The 22,370-nt window shown below is 40.7% G+C and overlaps 1 protein-coding gene across 4 annotated transcripts in view; it reads right to left on the bottom strand.

The window, feature by feature from the left end:
• Positions 1-22,370, bottom strand: part of GRAMD4 (GRAM domain containing 4) — a 535,734-nt gene that overhangs the window by 78,739 nt on the left and 434,625 nt on the right. For all 4 annotated transcript variants that reach the window (XM_086967284.1, XM_086967277.1, XM_086967288.1 and 1 more), the window contains 3 exons: positions 14,925-14,950; positions 10,208-10,299; positions 2,056-2,147 (listed from right to left, as the gene is read on the bottom strand). In XM_086967284.1, the coding sequence (XP_086823410.1) occupies positions 2,056-2,147; positions 10,208-10,299; positions 14,925-14,950 (210 nt within the window). The remainder of the gene's footprint in view (positions 1-2,055; positions 2,148-10,207; positions 10,300-14,924; positions 14,951-22,370) is intronic.

Below are 22,370 nucleotides of genomic sequence, written 5' to 3'. Positions count from 1 at the left end.
GGGCTTTCCATCGACGAGGAGTGTCAAATGACGCCACACAGGGGGCAGGATTAATCGCATACTACACCAATCACAAAACACTAAAGAAAACACACACACGACTTCAGCTTACCAAAAAAAAAAAGTCTTTAACCATTGGTCATTGACCAACGATGCCACAGGGGGGTAAACACGAACAAAAAAAGCCGACATTTCTTAACGGAGAAACACAATCGACTGCGCATTCACGAGACTTACGTCACATCTTGCCAACAAGATAAAACGCTTACAATAAGACATACGAATATCGAAAATAACACAACTGACCATAATCACTCGAGCACTGCCAGGACTTCACCACACAATTGACAAAACGAAAGGGAAACTTCTTTGAAGGGTTACAAAAACGAACACACGGAAAGAGCCTTCGAAAGAAAAAAAAACATTAAACAGGTGACAACACTTTCCTCACATGTTGCGGTCAACATAAAATGCGGAAAACAATACATACGAATTAAAAAAATAACACAAGTGGGCCAAATCAGTTGAACAGGGCCAGAACTTGCACAGACAACTCTTCTGCGGGGCGGGCGGGGGCCCTGAAGCAGCCTTTTGTTCCCGGACAACGTCGGGACGGGCTGCTAGTTATGTATAATTATCCAACACTACATAAGTATGAAAAACAGTATGACCTCATGAAGTTTGCGCTTGACTTGGTACCTTGTGAGGTCGAAATGCGTTGGTGGAGTTGTGGTGGCTCATCAGTAAAGAAATACAAAGGATTCACTGAGTTTGGCATGTTTGTATCTAAGAAGGGCTCTGAGGTTCAGCTCGTCATCAGCACCCAGTTGAGCGCTCCAGGTCTGAATAGAATTGCAGTCACACTGACACACACACACTGAAACTGATACTGACACACACACACTCTCTCTCTCTCTCTCTCTCTCTCTCAAACATGTACACAAATGCAGAATGTAATATTTTATTGAACTATTCAATGTAGGAGGGCCCTGTCTCACGCGAGGCTGCGCCTTTCCGTCCTCAACAATGTATATCTGTCAACATGCGCCCAACATTTTTCAGATCAAAACTGGCTTAAATAGTATTCTCTTATTAGAGACTTAAACAGGAACCTGTTTTTCACTCGAAATAGTGTCAAATGTCTGTCGGTGACCCTTTAAGAAGAATTTAGAGAATGTACTCAAAGTAAATGGTACCTAATCTCCCCATAGATCAACAATAAATCTAACCAGTGCTTAATATGTAAAATAATAAGTGCCAGGGCCCTGACCAGGAGACCAGACCACTGCAGCTTGCACCACCCATTGGCCGTCATCGCTGCCAAAACAACTACTAACCATTTCTCTCGCCTGCAAGTGCGTCAGTTCAGACCATTCCAGGTCCCCAAAGCTAAAGGAGTGGCTGGGTAGCAGGTATTAGCATTCTTTTATGTATATTATATTCCTAAACAAAATTTGTTCTGCTCATCTCTAAATTAGATGAGCAGTGCAACTATATGGTAAACCTTCGTAAGGGCGGTGTTGACAATTAAGTTCCTGCGTTGAGCACTGGAATCCAATTAAGTGCAGGTGCTGAACACTGAAAAACACTGGCTCAAATTAGGCGCTGTGTCTAACAGTCTCCCGAGAGATTGCATAGTAAATCAAATGTTGATGTGCAACTGGTAGCATTAATTTGCAAAAATGACATGCTACATCTTGTCAAGGGGTTCTCTTTGAGGAGCCATCGACTCACTGAAAAATATTAAGCACTGTCTATATTTAGAGTTTGATCTTCTCACACAAACAGCGCTAGTTGGTAGTGGACAGTATGAGGGACAAGAACAGTCAGGTGCGAGTTAATCACAGTAATCCAGAGAGCTGCTGGAAAATCTTGCAAGGGTATGCCAGAAGTTCACATGCTTTTAGGAGTACTCAATTTTTTTTCTAATGACTTACATGTGCGCCTCAAATAGCATTAACTGATGTTCCAAGTTAAAGGATATCAACGACTGTAAGAACAAAACACATACAATGTTTAACAAAGGTCAAACTAGAAAAATAATTACTACAGTACCTGGCTATGAGGTAATTAAGAGATAACCTCACAATTGCTAAAAATATGAACATAGGTATGGCCCAGCCATGCCAAACAGCATTCATGTAAATCTGCAATTAAAAGAGAGAAAAAGGTTAAAATGCCTCCTTCCAAACATGATTGTATTCCTTTATATAAATGTCGCCAGGCTATTTACTTTTTAGCATTCCTGCCGATACGCAATGCTTACACTTATCCCCACTTGCTTTTTTAAATGAAAATATATCCAAGCTCAAGCTTGGCCTTCTCATTTTTCTCTTGTATTCATACATTCGACTGAGAAAAGCACAGAGCTGAAATTATAATTCTTTGAAAGCAATTATGGTCTTAAAAATTACTTAAATATTTTAAATCAATCTAATAAAATAAATCTTACTCTTTGACACCAATGCAGATCCTCTGAATGGAAGCAAACAGGATAACATTATATGTGCCATCACTTGCAGAATGCAAGGTTGGTGGGATTCAAAAGAAAAGACAGGTTCAACCTTCTGAGACAGTCACATGGAAACAGTTGAGCAGTATAGCTAGAGGCTGACCGGAGTATAATTATAAGGATCCTACTTGCCCCTGTGTGAATCTATAAATGTTTCGCTGCACTTCACTTGTATCCTCTATTTTATTTATTTATTTTAGGTTTTTATAGAGCACGTAGTCACCCAAGAGTATCCCAGCGCTAAACCTCGTGGTCCTGATGGATGAAAGTGCGGGGATGAATTAAGGGAAAAGAAAGGTTTTGAGAGATTTCCTAAAACGCAGGAGGTTTGGTTCTGATCTAAGTTTCAGGGGGAGCGCGTTCCATTGTTTCGCTGTGTGGACCGAGAAGCGGCGGCCTCCTGCGCGGGCCTTTTTCACCCTGGGAACCACAATAAGGTTTTCAGGGTCCGATCGAAGCGCTCTAGTAGGTCTGTAAGGTACGATACAGTTGTTGAGGATTGGTGGACCTGCGTTGTGAAGTACTTTGTGAGCCAGGCATAGTGCCATGAATATCACTCTTTCCCTGATCGGAAGCCAGTGTAGTTTTTTCAGTGCGGGTTTGGCTGATGTTCTGGCTGGGGTATTCGTGAGCAGCCTGGCAGCGGCATTCTGGGTTTTCTGTAGTATTTGGAGAGTGGTTTCCGGGGCTCCTAAGTAAATGGCGTTGCTGTAGTCCAGCCTGGACACAATTAGGCCTTGGATCAGCAGTAGTCGGGACTGGAAAGGGAGTAGGGAGAGTACCTTTCTACATGATCTTAGTAGGCCGTAACAGATGCCGGCCGTTTTCCTTGCCTGCGTTCTGAAGGTGAGATCTTTCTCTAACCATACTCAGAAACTCTTAACTTCCGTCTTAGGGGTAGGAGGTTCACCCAGACAGACGGGCCAGATGTTTGGGGGTAAATTCAGTGTTTTTTAACCTAGGAGAAGAATCTCTGTTTTAGACCCATTTAATTTCAGGGCTGAGTCGCTCATCCATTGATGTATATTGGAGAGGCAGTCATGAAGATTGGAGGGCTCTTGCTTGGGGTGAGAAAGAGTTACCACCAGCTGTGTATCGTCAGCATAACTGACGATGGTGACTCCAAATGGGGAGACCAACCCCTCCAGTGGGGCCATGTACACGTTAAATAACGTGGGGCTTAGTGATGAGCCCTGTGGCACACCACACCGGAGGGGGATGGCGGGGGAGCGGCCTTCACCTTCCCAGACTTGGAAGGAGCGTTGGCAAAGAAAGGACGAGAGCCATTTCAGCGCCGTATCTTTCACTCCGATGTTTTCTAGGCGTTGGGTTAAGACCTGGTGGCTGACAGTGTCGAAGGCCGCACTCAAATCCAGGAGGACCACTGCCACTGATCCTCCTGTGTCGAGAATTTCTCTGGTCTTCTCCACTGCTGCAAGGAGAGCGGTGTCAGTGCCCTGACCTGGTCGAAAACCCGTCTGGGAGTTTTTAAGGAGATGGTTGGTTTCCAGGAAGTGAGACAGTTTTTTATTTACAAGTTTCTCCGCGACCTTACCAATCCAGGGGAGGAGAGAGATCGGTCTATAATTTGATAGATCCTCAGGGTCTAGTGATGGTTTCTTAAGAAGTCCTTTCACGACCGCCTCCTTCCAACTTGAGGGGACTTCACCTTGGGCTAATGAGGTGTTGATTAGGGCGGTTAGCGTGGGCACTATGGTATGGGCGATATCTTTGAGGAATCTTATGGGTACTGGGTCACTGGGGGCGCCACTCTTGACTGAGGCAAATGTTGCTGCAACCTCCTCCATAGTGACCGGGCCGAATAACGCCAGGTGAGGTGTGTCGGGTTCCTCTACAAGGGGTAGATTGCTATATTTCTGCCTGGTTCACCTAGTCCTTCTGTAAAGCGATACTATGTAACCCTCTGTAGAAGTTATATTGTTAAGTGGTGTGTACCTTGAGATGCCTCAAACCTATGGATCTACATGGGGGATATATTCAGATATACCAGAAATATTCAGTTTGAATGGGTTCCTGGAATAGATGTCCACACCTGTGTTGATTCAGTGTTATTCTTAACAGCAAATGTGGGATAATATAATGTTCTTGTGTACTTAGTCGGTCTTTGTACTAGGCACAGTTTAGACACTGAACCCTTGCAAAAGTCCACTACTAAAGTAAAATTGGTTATATCTTGCTTAAATCACATTTTAAGAGAGGGGGGGGACATTTAATTTCCTTTAGTTCAGATATGGGATTGCAATTCTAGGTCTGAATTAAATAAAGTTTTCTGCAGGTTACACAATTTCACTGTAAATGTTCTTATTGGAATTTCTCATTTGGCCATATCTATCAATCTTCTTTGATTTACCAAGTATTGGCTAATCTCTGGACTCCAGTTTTTCTTCCTTATGGGCTGGTTTCCCTATGTGCTGAGAGCTACAGAATCCTCAGACACTACAGAAACCTTTGCGCACTGCATTGACTTTGTAAATACAGAGACCGAAGCTAAAAGGTTTTGACTGGCTCCAACTAACCACCAGGCTGGCTGTCCATCATCTTTCGATACCCAGCGTTACCTGAAGTCAAAGTGCCGCTGAAGGCCTAAGCTATCAGAGATGTTGCATTTTCTGTTTAGTACTATTATTATTATTATCATTCTGAGTTTTGTATAGCGCCTGGTTACCCATAGGCATCCCAGCGCTCACCAGAGAATAACACTACCAAAAGAATACAGGGATTAAGCAGAAAACAGAAAAGTTTTTAAAAGTTTACGTACTAGACTCATTTACCCCCAAAATCTCTGTGTCCACTTTCATTTCATTGGGAATGCTTGAATATTTTCAATGTATTTACTTATTACACCTTTCCTTTGTTAAAAACAAAACCTGCATGGGACGTCTAATTTCTTAATCTGTTAATATCTTAATGATGTGGAAAAACTACTCCCATACTCCCATAGACAAGACAATGGCTTATGCCTGGCAACAGGATGGGCTTAGTGTTAAGAGTTTGATACGTATCAGCTCAGGAAGGGCTGCTGGGGAGGTTCCTGGATCTTCATTAACTTGAAAGGGACATAGGTGAAGCCTGCTCATCCACAGTTTAGTGTAAGGGTAGACCAGAGGAAGGGGTGCCTTTGTTCTTTAGGCCCAATCCAGCCAGTTTGTCACCTGCCCAGTAGAGGGGGAACTAGTCCCAGAACCATGTTGATGTAGCTGAGAAGAGACATTTTCATTACTATTGACAAGCCCCTGCTGGCTTATAGGCTCCCTTCAGGGGCAGAAGGCCTGTGCGGTCTAGGATTTCCCTTAGAAAGTTGGATTGATTGTAGTAAGGCAAACAGAATTTGCTGCAAAAGTGGAAAAGCTTACTCTCTGGAACTTTTTTCCACATTGGCTAGGGTGTGTCCAGGAGTCACCCCTACCCACTGGCTAATGAATCCTACACAGCTGGTACCTCACCCCCAGTTCCTCAGAACACTTTCTCAACATGTGAAATAACAGAAGATGTACTGCACCTACTGTTTGAGACTTGTGAGGTGACCTGAAGGGCTGGACATAGACAAAGAACTAACTCCAAGATTAAGTTGCGTGACTTCATATGTGCCTAGAGGAGCACAACAAGCTGCAAGAGGCCTTTATTCTGAAGTTCCCATCTGACCAGTTTCAATTGGACATGCTTGTGGCCTTACATTAAATGGCAGCTAGGGGGCCTCTGCTGGAGTAAAGTCTGACCCCTTAAGTCCGAACCTCTGAGGTCTTCGGACCCATGTCTATGTCCAGCTGGGCTTCTTCAAGTTCTAAAATGTTTGGACTTGGAACAAAATATTATTTGAACTTTCAGACATCTGGAAGACTAGGACCAATCATCCAAGTCCTTCCAACCAAGGTTTTACCTTGGCGAGTGAAGATTTCAAGTAGATCCCACACTGACATTTTTGCAGCTCAAAAGGGTTCCTTGACAGTTGGAGGATAAAAATTTTTTTTTTAAAAACTATGTTTGAGCAAAGAAATTTTGGCCAGGTGAAGGTGTGAAAAAATATACAGCTAAAGAGAATTCTCCAAGAACAAAATGTAAACAATTGCCTCTCAGAGATTTTTTTAACCAAACTAATGTGCCTCATACAATGGCTAACCAGCTTTGAGAGAACTACCACGGATACAATCTGTAACCTTGCCTCTTACATGATTTTGACTTCCATTTAAGAGACTGAGTCAAAAGGTAAAAGCTTTGACTGGGACAAACCTACTTGGCATATTTGACCAATACTTAACTCTGGTTGACATGAAATTTAGCCTAGCCTGTGGGTCACACACTAACAGTAACTTCAATTGCTGCTTCATTTTTCTTGCCACTTTTTCTCTGATTTTTTCAATATCTAAGATCCCTGGTTTCCCGAATTGGATTTTTGTAATTTTAGTGTTGTTTTTTTAATAAACATTCCTAGATTTTTATAAACTGGAGTGCGATTTTTATTGTGTTGCGTTTTTGATTTTTTAACTGTTTTGGTACTTCTGACTGCTTAACATTTTCACTCAATTAAGCTTAAATGCTCTGTGCCATAGCTATTTGGGGTTATGCTTAAGTTTTGAATTATTAAAATGTTTGCCTGGACCTAACAGGTTACTAACTGCATTACTTGCAATGGACTAATATTTACCAAATTAACAGTTCACTTTCTTATAAACGTAATTTATCATCAACCTGATGTGCAAATGAGCCCATGCGTAGTAACTCCATCTTCAAGCCCTCCCTAACACAAATTTGTTGTTTTGTTTCCTTGGTTATTATTGAATTATCATCATGAGTTATAAACAAAATTTATCAATGTACACTGCGGGATGATTTTACCTTCCATATATTGACATCAAATCGTCTTACTGTATGTATTGGAGACATTAACTCCTGTATTAACAAGTGCAAAGGACATTTCTGTATTAATGCCGATGTATGAGATTTTAACCCTTTTAACATGGTTTAATTAAGGAAATATTTTTGGATTATCTCTAATTTGCCACATTTTTGGTATACTGTCAATTTTTGTTTAATTTTTACTGTATTTTTTGTCATGCAAATTATATGCCCGCATTTTTATTGTATAGTTTCATTTTTTATTTGCATCGTTTCATGTCTAAGAGATTCTCAAAAATGCTCAACCTCTTCTCCAGAAAGAAAACCTGGGCTTGCAGAGTACAAAATCATGGTCCATTGATAATCACACACTGAGACAGTTCCATTATGACTGAGGTAAGAAGATCAAGAACCCAAGTCTGAACTGTCCTGTAAACAAACTGAACCACTTGGTGTGATATGCAGCCAAAACTTGATTGAGGCAAAAGCCTATGTATTAACAGAGCAAAATAACCTCTAATCATAACAATTCCAGCTCCTATGTAGAAATATTTTAAACACATTTACACAGATGAAACTGAAGGATAAAGAACTGATAGTACACCATTTCGGTTTGTACCCAGAGAAATGTATGATAAATATCTAAAACATAGGCATGGCAATAAGTGCCAATCAGACATAATGACAAATGAATGTCCCACTTTGAGATCAGTGACATTATTCTTGATAAGATCCCTTTTTATATTTTGATTTTCACATCCTTGTATATACTTTAAGATATTCCATAGTCCTTTCCATGGTTTACCTGATATTGAGAACAGGTTAGTGCCAGAGACTCTTCAGAATTACACATTACTTTCCAGTCTAGCAGGTAGGCCATATGTCAGAATAGGTTCCCATGCCAGGAGGTCAAGTTGACAAAGTGGCATTAATAAAACTTCAAGATTTCTCCCTTCTTCACAGAAGTGTCAACTTTGATTTTAAGCAAGCGCTCTAGGACCTCGGGAGGTACCGCTTGGGGATCAAGGACTCTCTAGCTAAGGACAGCAGGGCTCAGACAGGTTCAGTTGTAGCAGCTCACCTGGGCAGTTGCAGAGAGGCCTCTGGGGCTTGTTTTATCATTGTAGCTCAGAAATGAAGGTCAGCCAACTGACCCATGGAGTCTTCTGGTAGCCTGGGATGAAGGGAGCAGGTCCAGTCCTCCTTCACAGAGCGCAGGTCCGCCATCAAGCAGCATGGCAGCCTTCTGGGGGAACAAGGCAGGCCTTGTGCAGCAAGGCAGTCCCTTGGGGAAGAAGCAAGCCTAAAGCAGCAGCACACTCCGTTGTGGAACATGGCAAGCCTCAAGCAACAGGGCAGATCTCAGGGGAACAAGACAGTCCTTCCATTATAATGTCAGCAGGACCAAGAGTGTACTGAATAAGTGAGCTTAGGGTCCAATATTTATATCTGGTGTCAGCCTTTTAAGTGGGGTAGTCTTATAGGATAACCCAAATCTGGTTATGGAAAATTCCTCCCTTCCTCACCATGGCTCCAAGACGTTTGGACTAACAAAAGGCAAGTGTCCGGGTCATTTGTGTGTATGCTCGGGGCAGCCCTTTGAAGTCTAAGTTGGGCAGAGAACAGTTGCAAGCAGCCATCCTGATAGAATGGCCCATTCTGCCAATACCTAGTCCCCCTTTGTCTCACTGTCTGGTGGAATAGACAAAGTCAAACAGCTGAGCTATTCATCGTCATGTGACCCAGGACACTAGCAGCAGGCAACAAATATTAAGGATAATAAAATGACATCTTTCAAATAGTGGCATTGTCAGGAATTGTGATTTTAAATCAGACTACTTAAGAGGATTTTAAATTGCAATTCATTTGAGTCTAAACATGATATCCTTATTGGCTCTCAGTCCAACATTTGTACTTCTTAAATGCAATAGTGTAACCCAATGTTATCCAATGGGTGGGACAGGGCATGAAACAGTGAAATACTAATTTAGGTGTTTTTCACTACCAGGACATGAAAACGTAAGAACATAAGCCTTACATTTTAACCAGTTGGCTGCATTGAACGTTCATCTCCAGTGCTGAACGTTCGAAAAACGAGTGGGGCAGCGTCGGCCAACGGACGTGCGCAGCACTACCAAGGTAGTGCACGTGACGACCGTTGGCCGACGGCAGCAGCCAACGGGTTAAACACAACGCACTCTGCCCTAAGGGTCTTTAGGGCCTACCTTAAGGGTGACTTATGTATTTTTTTTAGCCCCTTAAGTGCTCCCGTTGGCCAACGGCCGTCGCGAGCACTGCCTCCGTAGTGCTGCGCACGTCCGTTGGCCAACGCGCCCCCGCCCACTCATTAAAACCACAGCACCGCGACGGAATTCAAGCCGCGGTTAAAAGGTTTCAATAGTTTTTAATTTGAAACCTGGCTCACCACACTTAAAAGTCAAAAGGTGGTAGACGGGGTGAAGCTATCCGTCGTGTAGCAAGTGTAGTGGCCCCGGGGCCGAGAAGTGCGAAGGGCCCACTATGCCCCAATTATGGCTTTCTTACTATCCAGCAATGGTGCTAGTTACCCTTGTTCCTTGTTTGCACTAAAATTAGGCATAGGGCAACCTGGTTAAAGTACTGGGTGTAGAAGAACAATATGGAAGCAAAATATGAATGCTCTACAAAGAATATAGTTATGTAACCTAGATGCGTATGCATAATAGTTTGTTAAGCTACTTTAAATTCTTTTTTTATGAAAGATTCCGTTCAGTTGCCAAACTAGAACCCCCAATTATAAAATGTACATTAAGGCACGTTCATTAAATGTAAACTAAATTCAATAACTGAACACTCACTTACAATAAAGGCAATCACCGAAGTGTAGACAGAATGCCAGTCTGATAAGGCAGAAAGATTCTTCACGAAACTTGTAACCGGTTTGGCACCTCTCTCTAAACAAAACAACGAAAAGCATCAAATCAGTCATGTTTTAAGTATTCTGACAAAATTTTCATTGGCATTTTCTCACACATCGCTTGCTCATCTGACTAGTGCACGCGATACAACCCCAGCAGCAGGCATCACTTAGTGCAGGAACTGAAAACATTAACTTAATGCACTCTGAGTGGTTGATTTGTGACGTGATGAAACATGCAGCGACTGCTTCATGCTCCATAAACAGTGTCCATTACAGAAGCCTTTATGATGGCTCTAAATTAATTTATGATCTTTTCCTACGCGTCCTCACTTATCTAAACGGTTTCTTGGTCCCAGGCCTAGGTCCGCAGACTCTCCGACGCGGAGTAGCAGACGAGGAACTGAAAAGTATATACTTATGTTAGTGTACACTACCAGGTCTGTCGATTTCTGTTTTTGTAAACGTCTTTTTGTTATTCTTAGAGAAAAGATGATACACAAAATACATAAAAATGCAAAAGTGTGTCTAAATAGGAGTAATCTCAAAAGGGACGACCAAAAAGAAGTCAACTAAATACATGGCCAGAAAAATCATAATTGCACCAAATACAGCAACAGTCTTATGAGCCCCGCCACCCTCCCCCGTAGGAAAGGGATGGGCAGGAAAAGCAGAAAAGAGAGGGAAAAGGGGGTGGCGAAAATTGTCTGGTGTGTAGCTATCGGACTCTACAATACTGCATTAATTCAATGGTCTACTCTAAACCTAGGCATCCCTCCCCCACCCTGGAGTTTCATGTGACAAGAGGGTTGTGATTCCCGAAAAAGTTCAATTGGAAGTTGCAGTCAGTCTAACGTACAAGTTAAATAAAACCTCCCTTCAAATTTTACATAGATGAACTACTCCTCAGGCTGTCGAGACGGCCCAGCTGCTTCAGTGCATGTTCCACCATTCACTACCTTAAGTCTAACGGGCGCCCACTGCCAAGTATTTTACCCCGGCAACATATACAAGCTGTACATGGAGAGGGGTTGGCATTATTCAGCCACCCTACGACCCTTTTACACGCTCAGAAAGCGCTAATCTCGCATCCAACAGAGCCACTCAAAGTAGACAGCAAGAGAGGGTAATATAGTCTCATGAAAACCCAAAACCATTTCATTCCACACACGCAGCCTCCGTAAAAAATGTATTGGCTATATGAAAAGAAATAAGCTGAGAACAGTCAATGCGTCCAAATTTAATAACTATTCCACAACAATCATGATCACAAAAAGTACCATGAGAAGAATTAAGGTAACATTTGTGGAGCGTAATAAAACTCTTGACCCCTCACAAAATGGTTTCCGTCCGAGTCATAGCACAGAATCAACACTGTTGTCAGTGACTGAGGACATTCGTAGCAGCCTAGGTGTTGGGAACTCGGCTGCCCTAATTCTTTCAGATTTAAGTGTCACCTTTGACACTGTTTCCCACAACATCATTCTAGGATGTCTACACGATATCGGAGTCAGAGGGTCGACCTTGGCGTGGTTCCAGGCTATTTTTCTCCTAAGGTCTGCCAAACTATTTTTCAAGCCACAATTCTATTGATTCAATAAAAATGCCAATAAGGGAATTTTTTCAAAGATTAAATCACAGTTAATTGATCACTTGAAATTTTGTGCTTCTGATCAACTAAATTAAATTGATACCTGCTATTATTGTAATTTGTCTCATAAATTTGGACATAGTAATCAAAATACTAAGGAAGAAGAAAAGATACACGGTTATTGAGTTTGTAAAATAATATCTCTTTGTATACGTTTGCTTAAGAAGGGTACTGTTACAATAAATAAGAAAAATTCATCAAAGACAAATGGACTGGAAATAAATGAATTGTTCTTCACATCCACTTGCGCTGTAGTCCACTCTTAATGAATAAATAACAATGAATCTTGCATAACCTAAAACAATGATTTGATTGTCTGAGTTATTTCAACTTAAAAGATATGGACAAAAAAGTCGACGTTTCGGCCTTGTAGTTGTTAAATCCTTAAGGCCATCCTCAGGACAATTCAATCTTTAGAGAGTAGAGACCCCCTGCTCTTGAGGAATATTTGAGCAAGAAAAGATGATGGGACCGGCGTTTTCAATCAGCGTCTCCACTGCGTATTTGTTCAAAATCCAAATTCCAAATTCTCGAATCTGTCTCAAACGTGGCGTAGTCTCGCGAGAGAGTAAGATTTATCAGTTCCTTCGACGTTTCTCGCAATGAACATTTAATTGCCAACTATCCGAGGCAGGCAAAGAGCTCTTCACATTTTTAATTTTCTATTTGAGGCTGTATGAAACTGGTAGCGCATCACTGCAGTATTCACTGTTTTGTCAAATCAAATTTTCAAGCTGTGTTTAGCTTCCTTGTAGACATTATGTATGACATAACCTTGGAAGTTTATGAACTACTGTGAAATATTTAAATATGTGCTGTCTTTCTTTGCCTAAGACACCTATTAACAAGGTTCTCCTTACTACACTCCTTACCTAAACCACCACATTTCTTGAGGTGCCAAACCGCTCCTCCCATCAAGTTGAGGGTGCACCTGGATTAGCTAAAAAAAACTTGGCGGTTGAATGATGTCTTGGTTGAATTCCATACTGGTCCAAACTCTTGGAATGCACAGAAAAAAGTTTGGTGAGATTGTACACACTATTAATAATCAGTATGCTGTAATAATGTTTTTGGTCATAAGATGGCAGCGCAGGCTACACCACCAAACTGAGCCTTTCTTTGTTTCAATGACGAAAAGGAGGGGTTACAGCACGAAGGGCATGATCTTTTTCGAGAAAGGTTGCCAAGGGCATCTTGAACACAGATGTTCAGGTCTCTATGCGGAGCACGTGTGAGACCACAGAACATGTTTCAAATGTAACACGCTGATCTTTGAAAGGTTTATAACGAATATCAAGGTACTCATGCTCATTGTCAGCCAAACGCTCGGACACTTTTTGGACCATCAAAAGGGTATATAGTGTATAAGTTCCATTGCGCTTACTGTTAGCTGTTGCACAGTTGGTAGTAGGTGTATAAAAAAAAAAATTTTAAAAAAAGAACTTTAAAGTAGAAAATGGTATTGGTGGCTTTCATAATCAAATATTCTCTCCCATCTTGGAAATCCTGAAGAGCAGTTTAAATTTGCAAGACGGCAGTCAGGTGAAGATGCTTTTGCGTACAGGTTCTATACACTATTGACACAGTCTGGCGGTACTCATTGCTAACATTGTTGCAATAATCAGGAAGACAGCTCAGTAGTTTAATCCTCACAGACCACAACAATGAAGGTCTTCACTGCCAGCCAGCAGAGACGACCCATGGTCACCCAAGAACCACTGATGTACAAGTTTAGAGGGCTTGGATTTTTGAGGATCTACATCAAAGCTCCCACATAATCTGCGGGCCAGGGACAGGGATGGAACAAGATACATGCTATACTGTCAGGACTTCTAGTCGTACAGGGCAGAGCCAACCATTTATGAAAAGACAGCAACGATGTTGATTTCCATTCTGATAGTTTAACCTCAATTCCCAAGCAAATTAAGATTTAGAAGGGATCCTTGTAGAGTGAAGAAGACGTATTGAATTCTGACTGATAAATCAAATGTTATTAAACCTGTAAACAAACCCTCTATGGTGCCTTGATCTGTGTTGTATTTTCAACAGGTGGCTGAGTTAGTCAATCCCAGTGTGTGTAGCGTTATTGGTGTCCAGTAGGTTTTGTGTAGGAACTCGTAGATATTTTACAGATAAACCTCGGACACTCTTTACATAAAAGAATAGAAGTGTGTTAAGGTATTGGTTGAGTGTATGATTGTTATCTATCAGCAGTATGTGTTATGAAGCATTGTATATTGTGGACCTGTATTAAGGCACATCCAGAACATGCGCTATTGCAGAGTTAAATGTACCGTCTTGATAGCTGGGTGCCCTCTCATTCCTTCCTCCCCCTTTCCTATCCTTTGATTCCTGGATTGCAAAAATTGGTGTGATACATGGCAGTTGTATTCGCATTACGAATGCAGAAAATAGACTCTTAGGAGGTGGGAACGAGCTACACCCAGCATATCAGTGTCGCTTATGTGGTCAGCTTTGTTGTATCAAAAGATGAAATTATAAATATCTAGTAAAACTTCTTTCGGGTTTCTCATTAGTAAGCATTATTGTAAGTGCAACTACAAAAGTCCAATTGGACTTTCATTTCTTACCATTTCTATTCCTTTGCTCAAATGTCCTTTCGTTACATAAAATCAATAATAGACACTAGACATAAAAAAGAACAACTTGTGTCACAAAATTCCAAAAACAGATGGACTAAAAAACTTCTTGTAATGTATTGCAAATTACTTATTTAATTTTAATGTAATTAAGACAATAAGAAAGCCGATGTGCTTTTATAGAGCTAGAACACAACTCGAGAATGTCAAAAGGGTGACATTTCCCTCAGCAATACAGCTTTAGATGCAACATTAAGTTGTTTATGTTTCTCTAGGAAGCTACTTTTTTTTATTTGTAATACAGTCTCGAAAGGAAAACCAAATGCAATAATCTTGCTAAAACATTTCCTGGCAGAACTATTACCCATCTCACATTATTTCCGTATGCATGAAATTTCAATCAATACTTACTTAGCCGTCTCATATTTTCAGTTAACCTGAAAAATATCAAAAAATAATATTTAGCGCAATTGCATATGCTGAAACACACAACAGCAAAACCACCCACCCTCCCCTCCAGTCCCCACCCCCGGAACCAACCGTGTGCCATTTGGTACAAGACAAAGAAAGCAAAAATTCATAGTATGAGAGTCACCAAACTTGACTTGTGTACAAATGTCATGCATGTCTGCACTAAAAGTTGTTCAACCCTTTGCTACTTTGAAAGATCAGACTCTTCGCAATTACTTTTGATGGACACTTTTGCTTGGCAAATATAAATAAAAGGTTTGACAAGTTAGAAAAGAACCGAATCGTAATGTTTTGCTTTTTTTGCAATGGGTAATGCTAACTAGGTTTGCTTCAACAAACAGGTGCCCGGGCAGGTTGGCAGTCAACACCGACCACCATAGTACTGAAAGTAGAAGCAGACAGTGCTTTTATCGTGGCCTGCTATTTTTAATTTGAGGGCCATTATACGGTCATAAATCACATCATTAGAAACTTTATGACGCTCCTGCCAGATCCTGAGCAAACCCGTCGTTTCAATGGAAAACGTAACCAGATTATTAAAATAGTAGTGGACACTTGGAGCACCCACATTCAAGGTCACATTATCAAACTCACTTTAAATTGTGATTCCTCCTCCACCAACACTGTACGCTCTACATGACTACCACAACATCCAATCCCCTTTTCAACCCTTTATCCATCTCTGGTTACTCCCTACATCACTCGCCTCTAGGGTCATGTCTTCTCTAATCTCTCCTCTTCAACCATCTGCACTCTTCCATTCTCCAATGTTCACTGCATCCCTTTTGGTGCAGCTCGGGGTTCACCACCCTCTCCCCCTCCTTTCGGCTGCATCTGGTCTGTATTTTTGCCCCTCTGCCTATGCATCTCTCCATCACAAAGTCTCTCACTTGCTCCACGTTCCTTTCTCACATCCCCTCCCTCAAATGACGGTATATCCGTCCTCACTCTTCTAGGTCAAGCTGGAAGCCATTCTGGGGTGATAAAGTTGGGGACAAGATAACAAGAGCAAGCAGGTTATGGGAAATCCCATTAGAGTTGTGGCTTGAGTTATTGATGTAGTTCAAGCACGACATTCAGATCGACAAATGGGGAATTTAACCTGTGATTGCATTAATGCTGCAATTCTGACCCGACCCCACTTTTAAGTCACGTACAGGAATAAAATGCGTTGCTCCCTGCAGACCACATGCATTTAAACCAGGCTTGTAAAATAAAGGAATACCTGTTGTGCCTGTCAAAAGCCTGCAGACAAAGCCAGATATAGAGAATATCAACTTTTCTAAGAGAAATCACAGTCCATGTAATAGTTCTTAAAATAACTGCTGATCAATTACATTTCTTTCATTTTGAATTTCTATAAATGAACAGCTATATTTATACGACTGGCTTAGCCATTTGGGCAGTGGGTAGAGGGTACATCTGACTGTCAGAAAAACAGACACACGTTACTGAATGTGATCGGGGTTTTCCCTGCTGTCCATGCACGAGGTCCTTTGTACAGTCTCGAGATATTTTTTGCATAAGGAAAAACATATTTTTTCCTAAATAGACAGCCATAGCTCTAACATTTTCGAGTGAGACTCACTTTTCAGGAGCAGTTTAGGGTATCTCCCCGATTTCCATCCTGTGCATACCCCAATGTTGTGTCCTAGCAGACACAGTCTAGTTGTTAAACCTGTAATGCTACACTTAACACCCACCCACCACTGATGTCACGATCCACGTGACACAGATAATAAATAGGGCGGAGCGCACGTGCTCTTGGCTCACTAACCATCTACCTAACTGGTGTCTGTGTCGCAGTCCTTCCACCATGTGGGCCTAGGGCCCCACGACATTACACCTGGCACCAGAAACCGCGTCTCAAAGGTGTTAGCACGTTTTCCACAGCCAGCACTGCACAGCTGTATTTGCATATAAGCATCTCTGCCGCTGCCTTCTTATGAAAGTGATGGATTTAGCCAGTGCCAAAGAAATAGGCAGAATGGTTTTATAAGTAAGAGAACGCCTATAGACTACAAGTAACAGTCACAATAATTATCTCCACACTGCCAATAAAGTATCAGAGCTCGGTTCGCATAGAAACAGATATTTTAAAGGTCGCCACTGAAATGTATAATTTATCACATTATAGAAGGAAGAGACCTTTGCTTACAAATACTGGTTAATCTTTCAGCAGCGTTTGACACTGTTGATTATAACTGGCTAATATAACTACCTGAATTCTTTGCTGATTTTGAGATCAGATCTTGAACCAGCCCTTCACCTCTCTATCATCACAACCAACTGGAGAAAACTAGGAAACACTCGTCAATTGAACCTTGGTGTCGCTCAATTCTTTTTTTAGCCACATCATGAAATCTACCAAGAAGCTCTCTGCAAATCAAATATTGATGGGCACTGGAATTACCATATACCACTTGACTAATGACAAGCAGCTATATTTCAAGATATCATGCATCAATGACATTATCACCCTAAATTAATGTTGCTGAAAATTAAGCAATGAATGTCAACCTTTCTTATCTGCCTAAATCCCCCAAACAGAATAAATTAATAAATAAGGAATGTTATTGAATTAAAACCTTATTAACATCAGCATCAAACGTCTACTCAAATTGACCATTACCAGAGTATGGAATGTAAGGGGTATATAGTTTGCTTGGGGTGGGGGAGACAGACACCCTACAAAACTTACATGCCAGAAAAAGTCTGGAGAATGCCACAAACATCGCCACGGTTCTGGTGGAATGTGCATAGAAGTAAAATATTTGTCTGGTAAGGAATAGCAATGAAATGTACACTGAGTAACGCGACTGATAATGTGGTTTATCCAGCAACCTTTTCCATGCATCAACCACTGTATGTAATGAAATGTCCATCTAGTGTGTGTGTGAGACTTGGCACTGTGTAACTCCTTCTGCCAGATTCATCAATCTCCCGTTTTGCGAGGCCCTAATAGCGAATTATTGTGATTCGCTATTAAGGACTCGCAAAACGGGATTCATGTAGGATTAGCAAAATTTATTGCGATTCCTACTGATTCCTTATTTGCGATTAGCAAATTACTAATCGCAAATAAGGAAAAACTCCCCATTCATTCCTATGGGCCAAAAGGCCCATAGGAATGAATGGGGAGTATTCCTTATTTGCGATTAGCAATTTGCTAATCGCAAATAAGATTGCGATTTGAAGGGTGCAAGGGGTGTCCAAAGGACACCCTGTAGCACCCCTCAAATGCACATTTGAACAGGTGTTGCGCACACACATGTCCAGAGGACATGTGTGTGTGTAACATGCAAAAGTAAAAAATGCACAAAAGTGCTTTTTACTCGTTTATCGCAATTTACCACGAAGTCAGATTTCGTGGTAAATTGTGACCAAATATTGCGAATTAGCAAATTCAAATAGGGCGATGAATTGCATTTAAGGAATCTCTATTAGAGATTCCTTAAATCCAATTCCTCGCAAATATGCGATTTCGCAAATAGCGATTTTTGCATTTGGGATGATGAATCCCAAATGCAAAAATCGCACTCGCAAACTGCCAGATTCTCAGAATCTGGCCATTTGCGAGCGCAATTCAGGTTGATGAATATGGCTGCTTGTCAGCTAAGGAAGAGAGAGCGAGCATGGGAAATAGACTGAGGTTAATCCCATTTGAGCACAACTAGTAAACACTTGAAACGGAGGCTGTATGACTCAGATACGGTTTGTAGACGTGGCTTGCTATATAATCAAACTAGGATTGCTAATTTACATGAGCAGCTACATTTCGTAAGATGCCACTGGTTCTCCAGGATAGTGCATTGGGCAGAAAAGGACAATGATGTGGACTCATCTTGCACTTCTTTTCACCAGAGAGAGCAAATGCAGGAGACTGGAGAGGTGAATTTTAATGGCCTTGTTGATGGTAGACAACGATTATGCTACTCTATTTCTTAGGCATCAATGTCTGCCAAACAGATCAACTTGCACATCGGACTTCACCAAGAGTCTGGATAACTGCCTGTCAGTTACGGAGCAGCTTATATGACTGATGCCCTTGGACAAGTATTAGAGGCAACATTTTAACCACTTCCCTTTGCAATGGGTTTTGTTGCCAGATTTCATTTTACTATTGACTTGAAATCAAGGTCTTCACAGAAGAGGTCTAGAGGATAGGTGTATACTCTCTCCTATGTAAACAGACACGTCAGCATAATTCCAAGTTCCATTTCCACTCAGCAAAAGTCAAATAAATGAGAACCCCTTGTTTTCTGCTACTAGGAGATGGTAAAAGGAAAGTCAGCAAATGTCAAACAATTTGTGTATGACCAGAAATGTCCTTCTACTGAGGTACTTACACATACAGTAAGTTAATTGGCACAAGTTAATTGGCTCTGTCCCATAAAGCATTCAATGCTATGTCCCTGAATAGCTTCCCATTCCCATATTCAGACATATGTGCTGTGACACAGGCCTACAATTGAGGGTGGCAAAAGTGACTTCTGACTAGCTAGCGTATAGAACAGCCTCACAACTGCAGAGATTACACCATAGATGGTTAGAACAAAAATTACTTAGACAGGTTGTCAAGCTTCTGATCTCAGAACTCCACTTTAAGAGGATATAGTAGTTTTAAAAGTAGTCTAGCACAAGGAAATGCCAATATGCAGCAAGACAACAACCCAAGAATCCTAAGAAGCTGCACTCTGGAAAAGGTTCATAGTGTCTGAGGAAAGAAAGTAGCTTGCCATGTCCAAAAAAAGCCCCTAGATTCGTAAATTTCTCACTGAGATAAAGAAATATTCAGAATGTCAACAGGAAACCAAAATTAAAAATGTCAAGAGAACTAAGAGTGGGTTTAATGCAGTCATCTCTGCTAAGAAGTTGCTTCTACCAAGCACCCATCCAGGCACGGTTAGCAATGGATAAAGCCCACTACAAGTGGTTGATTTTGGAAGGTTTCTGCAAGATTTTATTGAAGCCAGACAACAGAATTATGTGCTGTCATTTCTGGCCACACTTAGCGAACCAGAGCTACTTGTGAACATGCAAAATGATGTGAACATGGTTTCAGTGTAGCTGGTCTACAGCTGTAGAATACACGGATTCCACTAAGAAACCCTACTTACCTGTGTGTGTTACTCTTACACAACTGAATAAATTGCACAACACCCATCATCCTTTGAATGCTGTGCTTACTAGCCTCAGTCTTCTCCATGAGTTCATATTTAAAGATATGTTTTTCCAGTAAACGAGCTGTCCTGCTCGACAAACACTCTCCCTTGAGATTCTACTCATGCTACTACAGATATTCTAGCATTCACCCAAAATTAAGTTCCTGCAGTCAGAGAATAAACATAAATGAGCAACTTCAGTTTTCAGGGACCATGGTGTACTCCGGGGGTCCAGATCAGAATTAGTATAATTCACTTTCAATAAATGATCTCCATGAGGAAATCAAATGTTATGTTGCAGAATTTGCAGATTACAAACTTGGGAACGCCAAAGGACAGGAAAAGATTTAAGATCATGAAACAGATATAGAGAAGAAAGAGAAGTTGGTACAAAGTATGGGATTTTGCTCAGATAAATGAAAAAACCAAGCACCTACAGCTTAGCGGTCTGCATAGCAGCTTACTGCAGTCTTGAATAAAAAGTTGTAGCGAACTGAAATATAAATTATAATCATAGATCATAATTCAGGAGAACATACTTAAAATACCATGCTTAGTTTCAGTAAACATAAAATAAAACAAGATTTAAAAAAGTGAAAAACGGTAAGGCTAAAGGCAATACAAAGCCTGTGTTGTAGCGTGGTTCTTTGTGAAAAGACAGGCAAGGATTTTCACATATTTAATGTTTAAAAATAAAGGTAAGAGGGCATGTAGTAAGACTAACATGAATATTTAAGGAGGGAGTAATTAAAAAAGAAATTAAATAGAATGTAATGATTAATTTACAGTTACACATACTAAAGTAATGAGAATGGTGATCTAAAGTATAAAGAATGAAAGTTTGTTAAGACAATTTAACAGGGGCCTGCACCACAGTAGGACTGGCATGATCTCTCTTTGTGCCTTTTAGTTTCTTACATTCCATAAAAAGAATGTCAAAAGTTGGCCCATGACGATGGGAGGCATTACACATCTTTTGAATAATCAATGTAAAGGACTACCATTTAGATTAAATGTAAGTACATATATCGCTTGGATATCCTTAACATCGGAAAAGGCTCTGGGTCTTGTGGATTTAGGAGGGCAATCTAGAAATATAAATATGCATTTACATGTACTGTGGACAAAGGCACTTCTAAAACGTCATTTGAGAATGGAAGGCTCATTCCAGAATGACAGAATGGCAAGATGCAAAAGGTAGCCGAAATATTAAGGGGTCTATTAAGTTGGGAGTGGAAAGTATAAAAAAACGTATTTCACAATGGGGGTGATAAATGTAACTTCAGTTTATTATCAGTCCATCTACAGACTTTATTAAAATCGAATGACTTTACAACGCATTTTCTTTGTTTTTGTCCATCCAGGTTTGTAATGCATGCGACTTGTCCTCCTCTGCTGTGCATCGTTGAAGGTCTAATCTATCAATGACCCCAGTGATACCTTCATCTAGACAAGTTAGCTGCACCCTAGCAGAAATAAATTGTCGCATTTCAGAATGGATTGTACAGATTGTCTTTACCTACCAAGATGCAAGATTCACTAACAGTCATACTGCAGAGCAGAAGAATGATTCTAGGTGCTAACAATGAATAAATGCTTTTCTTTGAGAACTCCTCTCCGGTAATCTAATCCTGGCCATGATTCAATATGCTTTTGTAATTGTCAATTTTGACCTGAATCTGTTTGTGTAACTTTGACACTAAACCCTTTTATGGCGTTTCTAAAATAGCGAAAGTATATTTTGACTAGTCCAGTTTGTATGAAATGTAGGTTGCCACATTAGCATACCTATAATTTCATTGCATGCCATATTCCTGATGGAATATTCAAAACGAATTACTAGGAATTTTAAAATGGTTTCAAAAAATGAAAAATAGACCTTCAAAAACCAAGGTTAATTGTTTGCTCTGACTCAAATATTTTACCTGGTACGATATGCAAATAAATTCCTATGTGTACACCAACATTTAAGCTCTAAATTGAACTGAAATAACAAATATGCTGGATATTAGTAACCGATACATTTTTAAATAAATTATATATAAAATCCCCATTAAAAACTACAAATGAAATTAAGATTGTGGCGATTTAACTGTTGGAAAAGACAGCTGGTCTTTCATCTATGAAAGCTTCTGGAATGAGAGAACTTGCGCACATTTGGATGTTCAAATAAAGGTTGCCAAACAAGCAAAACCAATCCAGTTTCACCCACACATTACCT

Source organism: Lissotriton vulgaris, chromosome 1_1, assembly GCF_964263255.1.
Source record: "Lissotriton vulgaris chromosome 1_1, aLisVul1.2, whole genome shotgun sequence".
Lineage (NCBI taxonomy): Eukaryota > Metazoa > Chordata > Amphibia > Caudata > Salamandridae > Lissotriton > Lissotriton vulgaris.
Note: the sequence above shows the minus strand (reverse complement) of the source record. Positions and strands in the feature narration are given on the sequence as shown.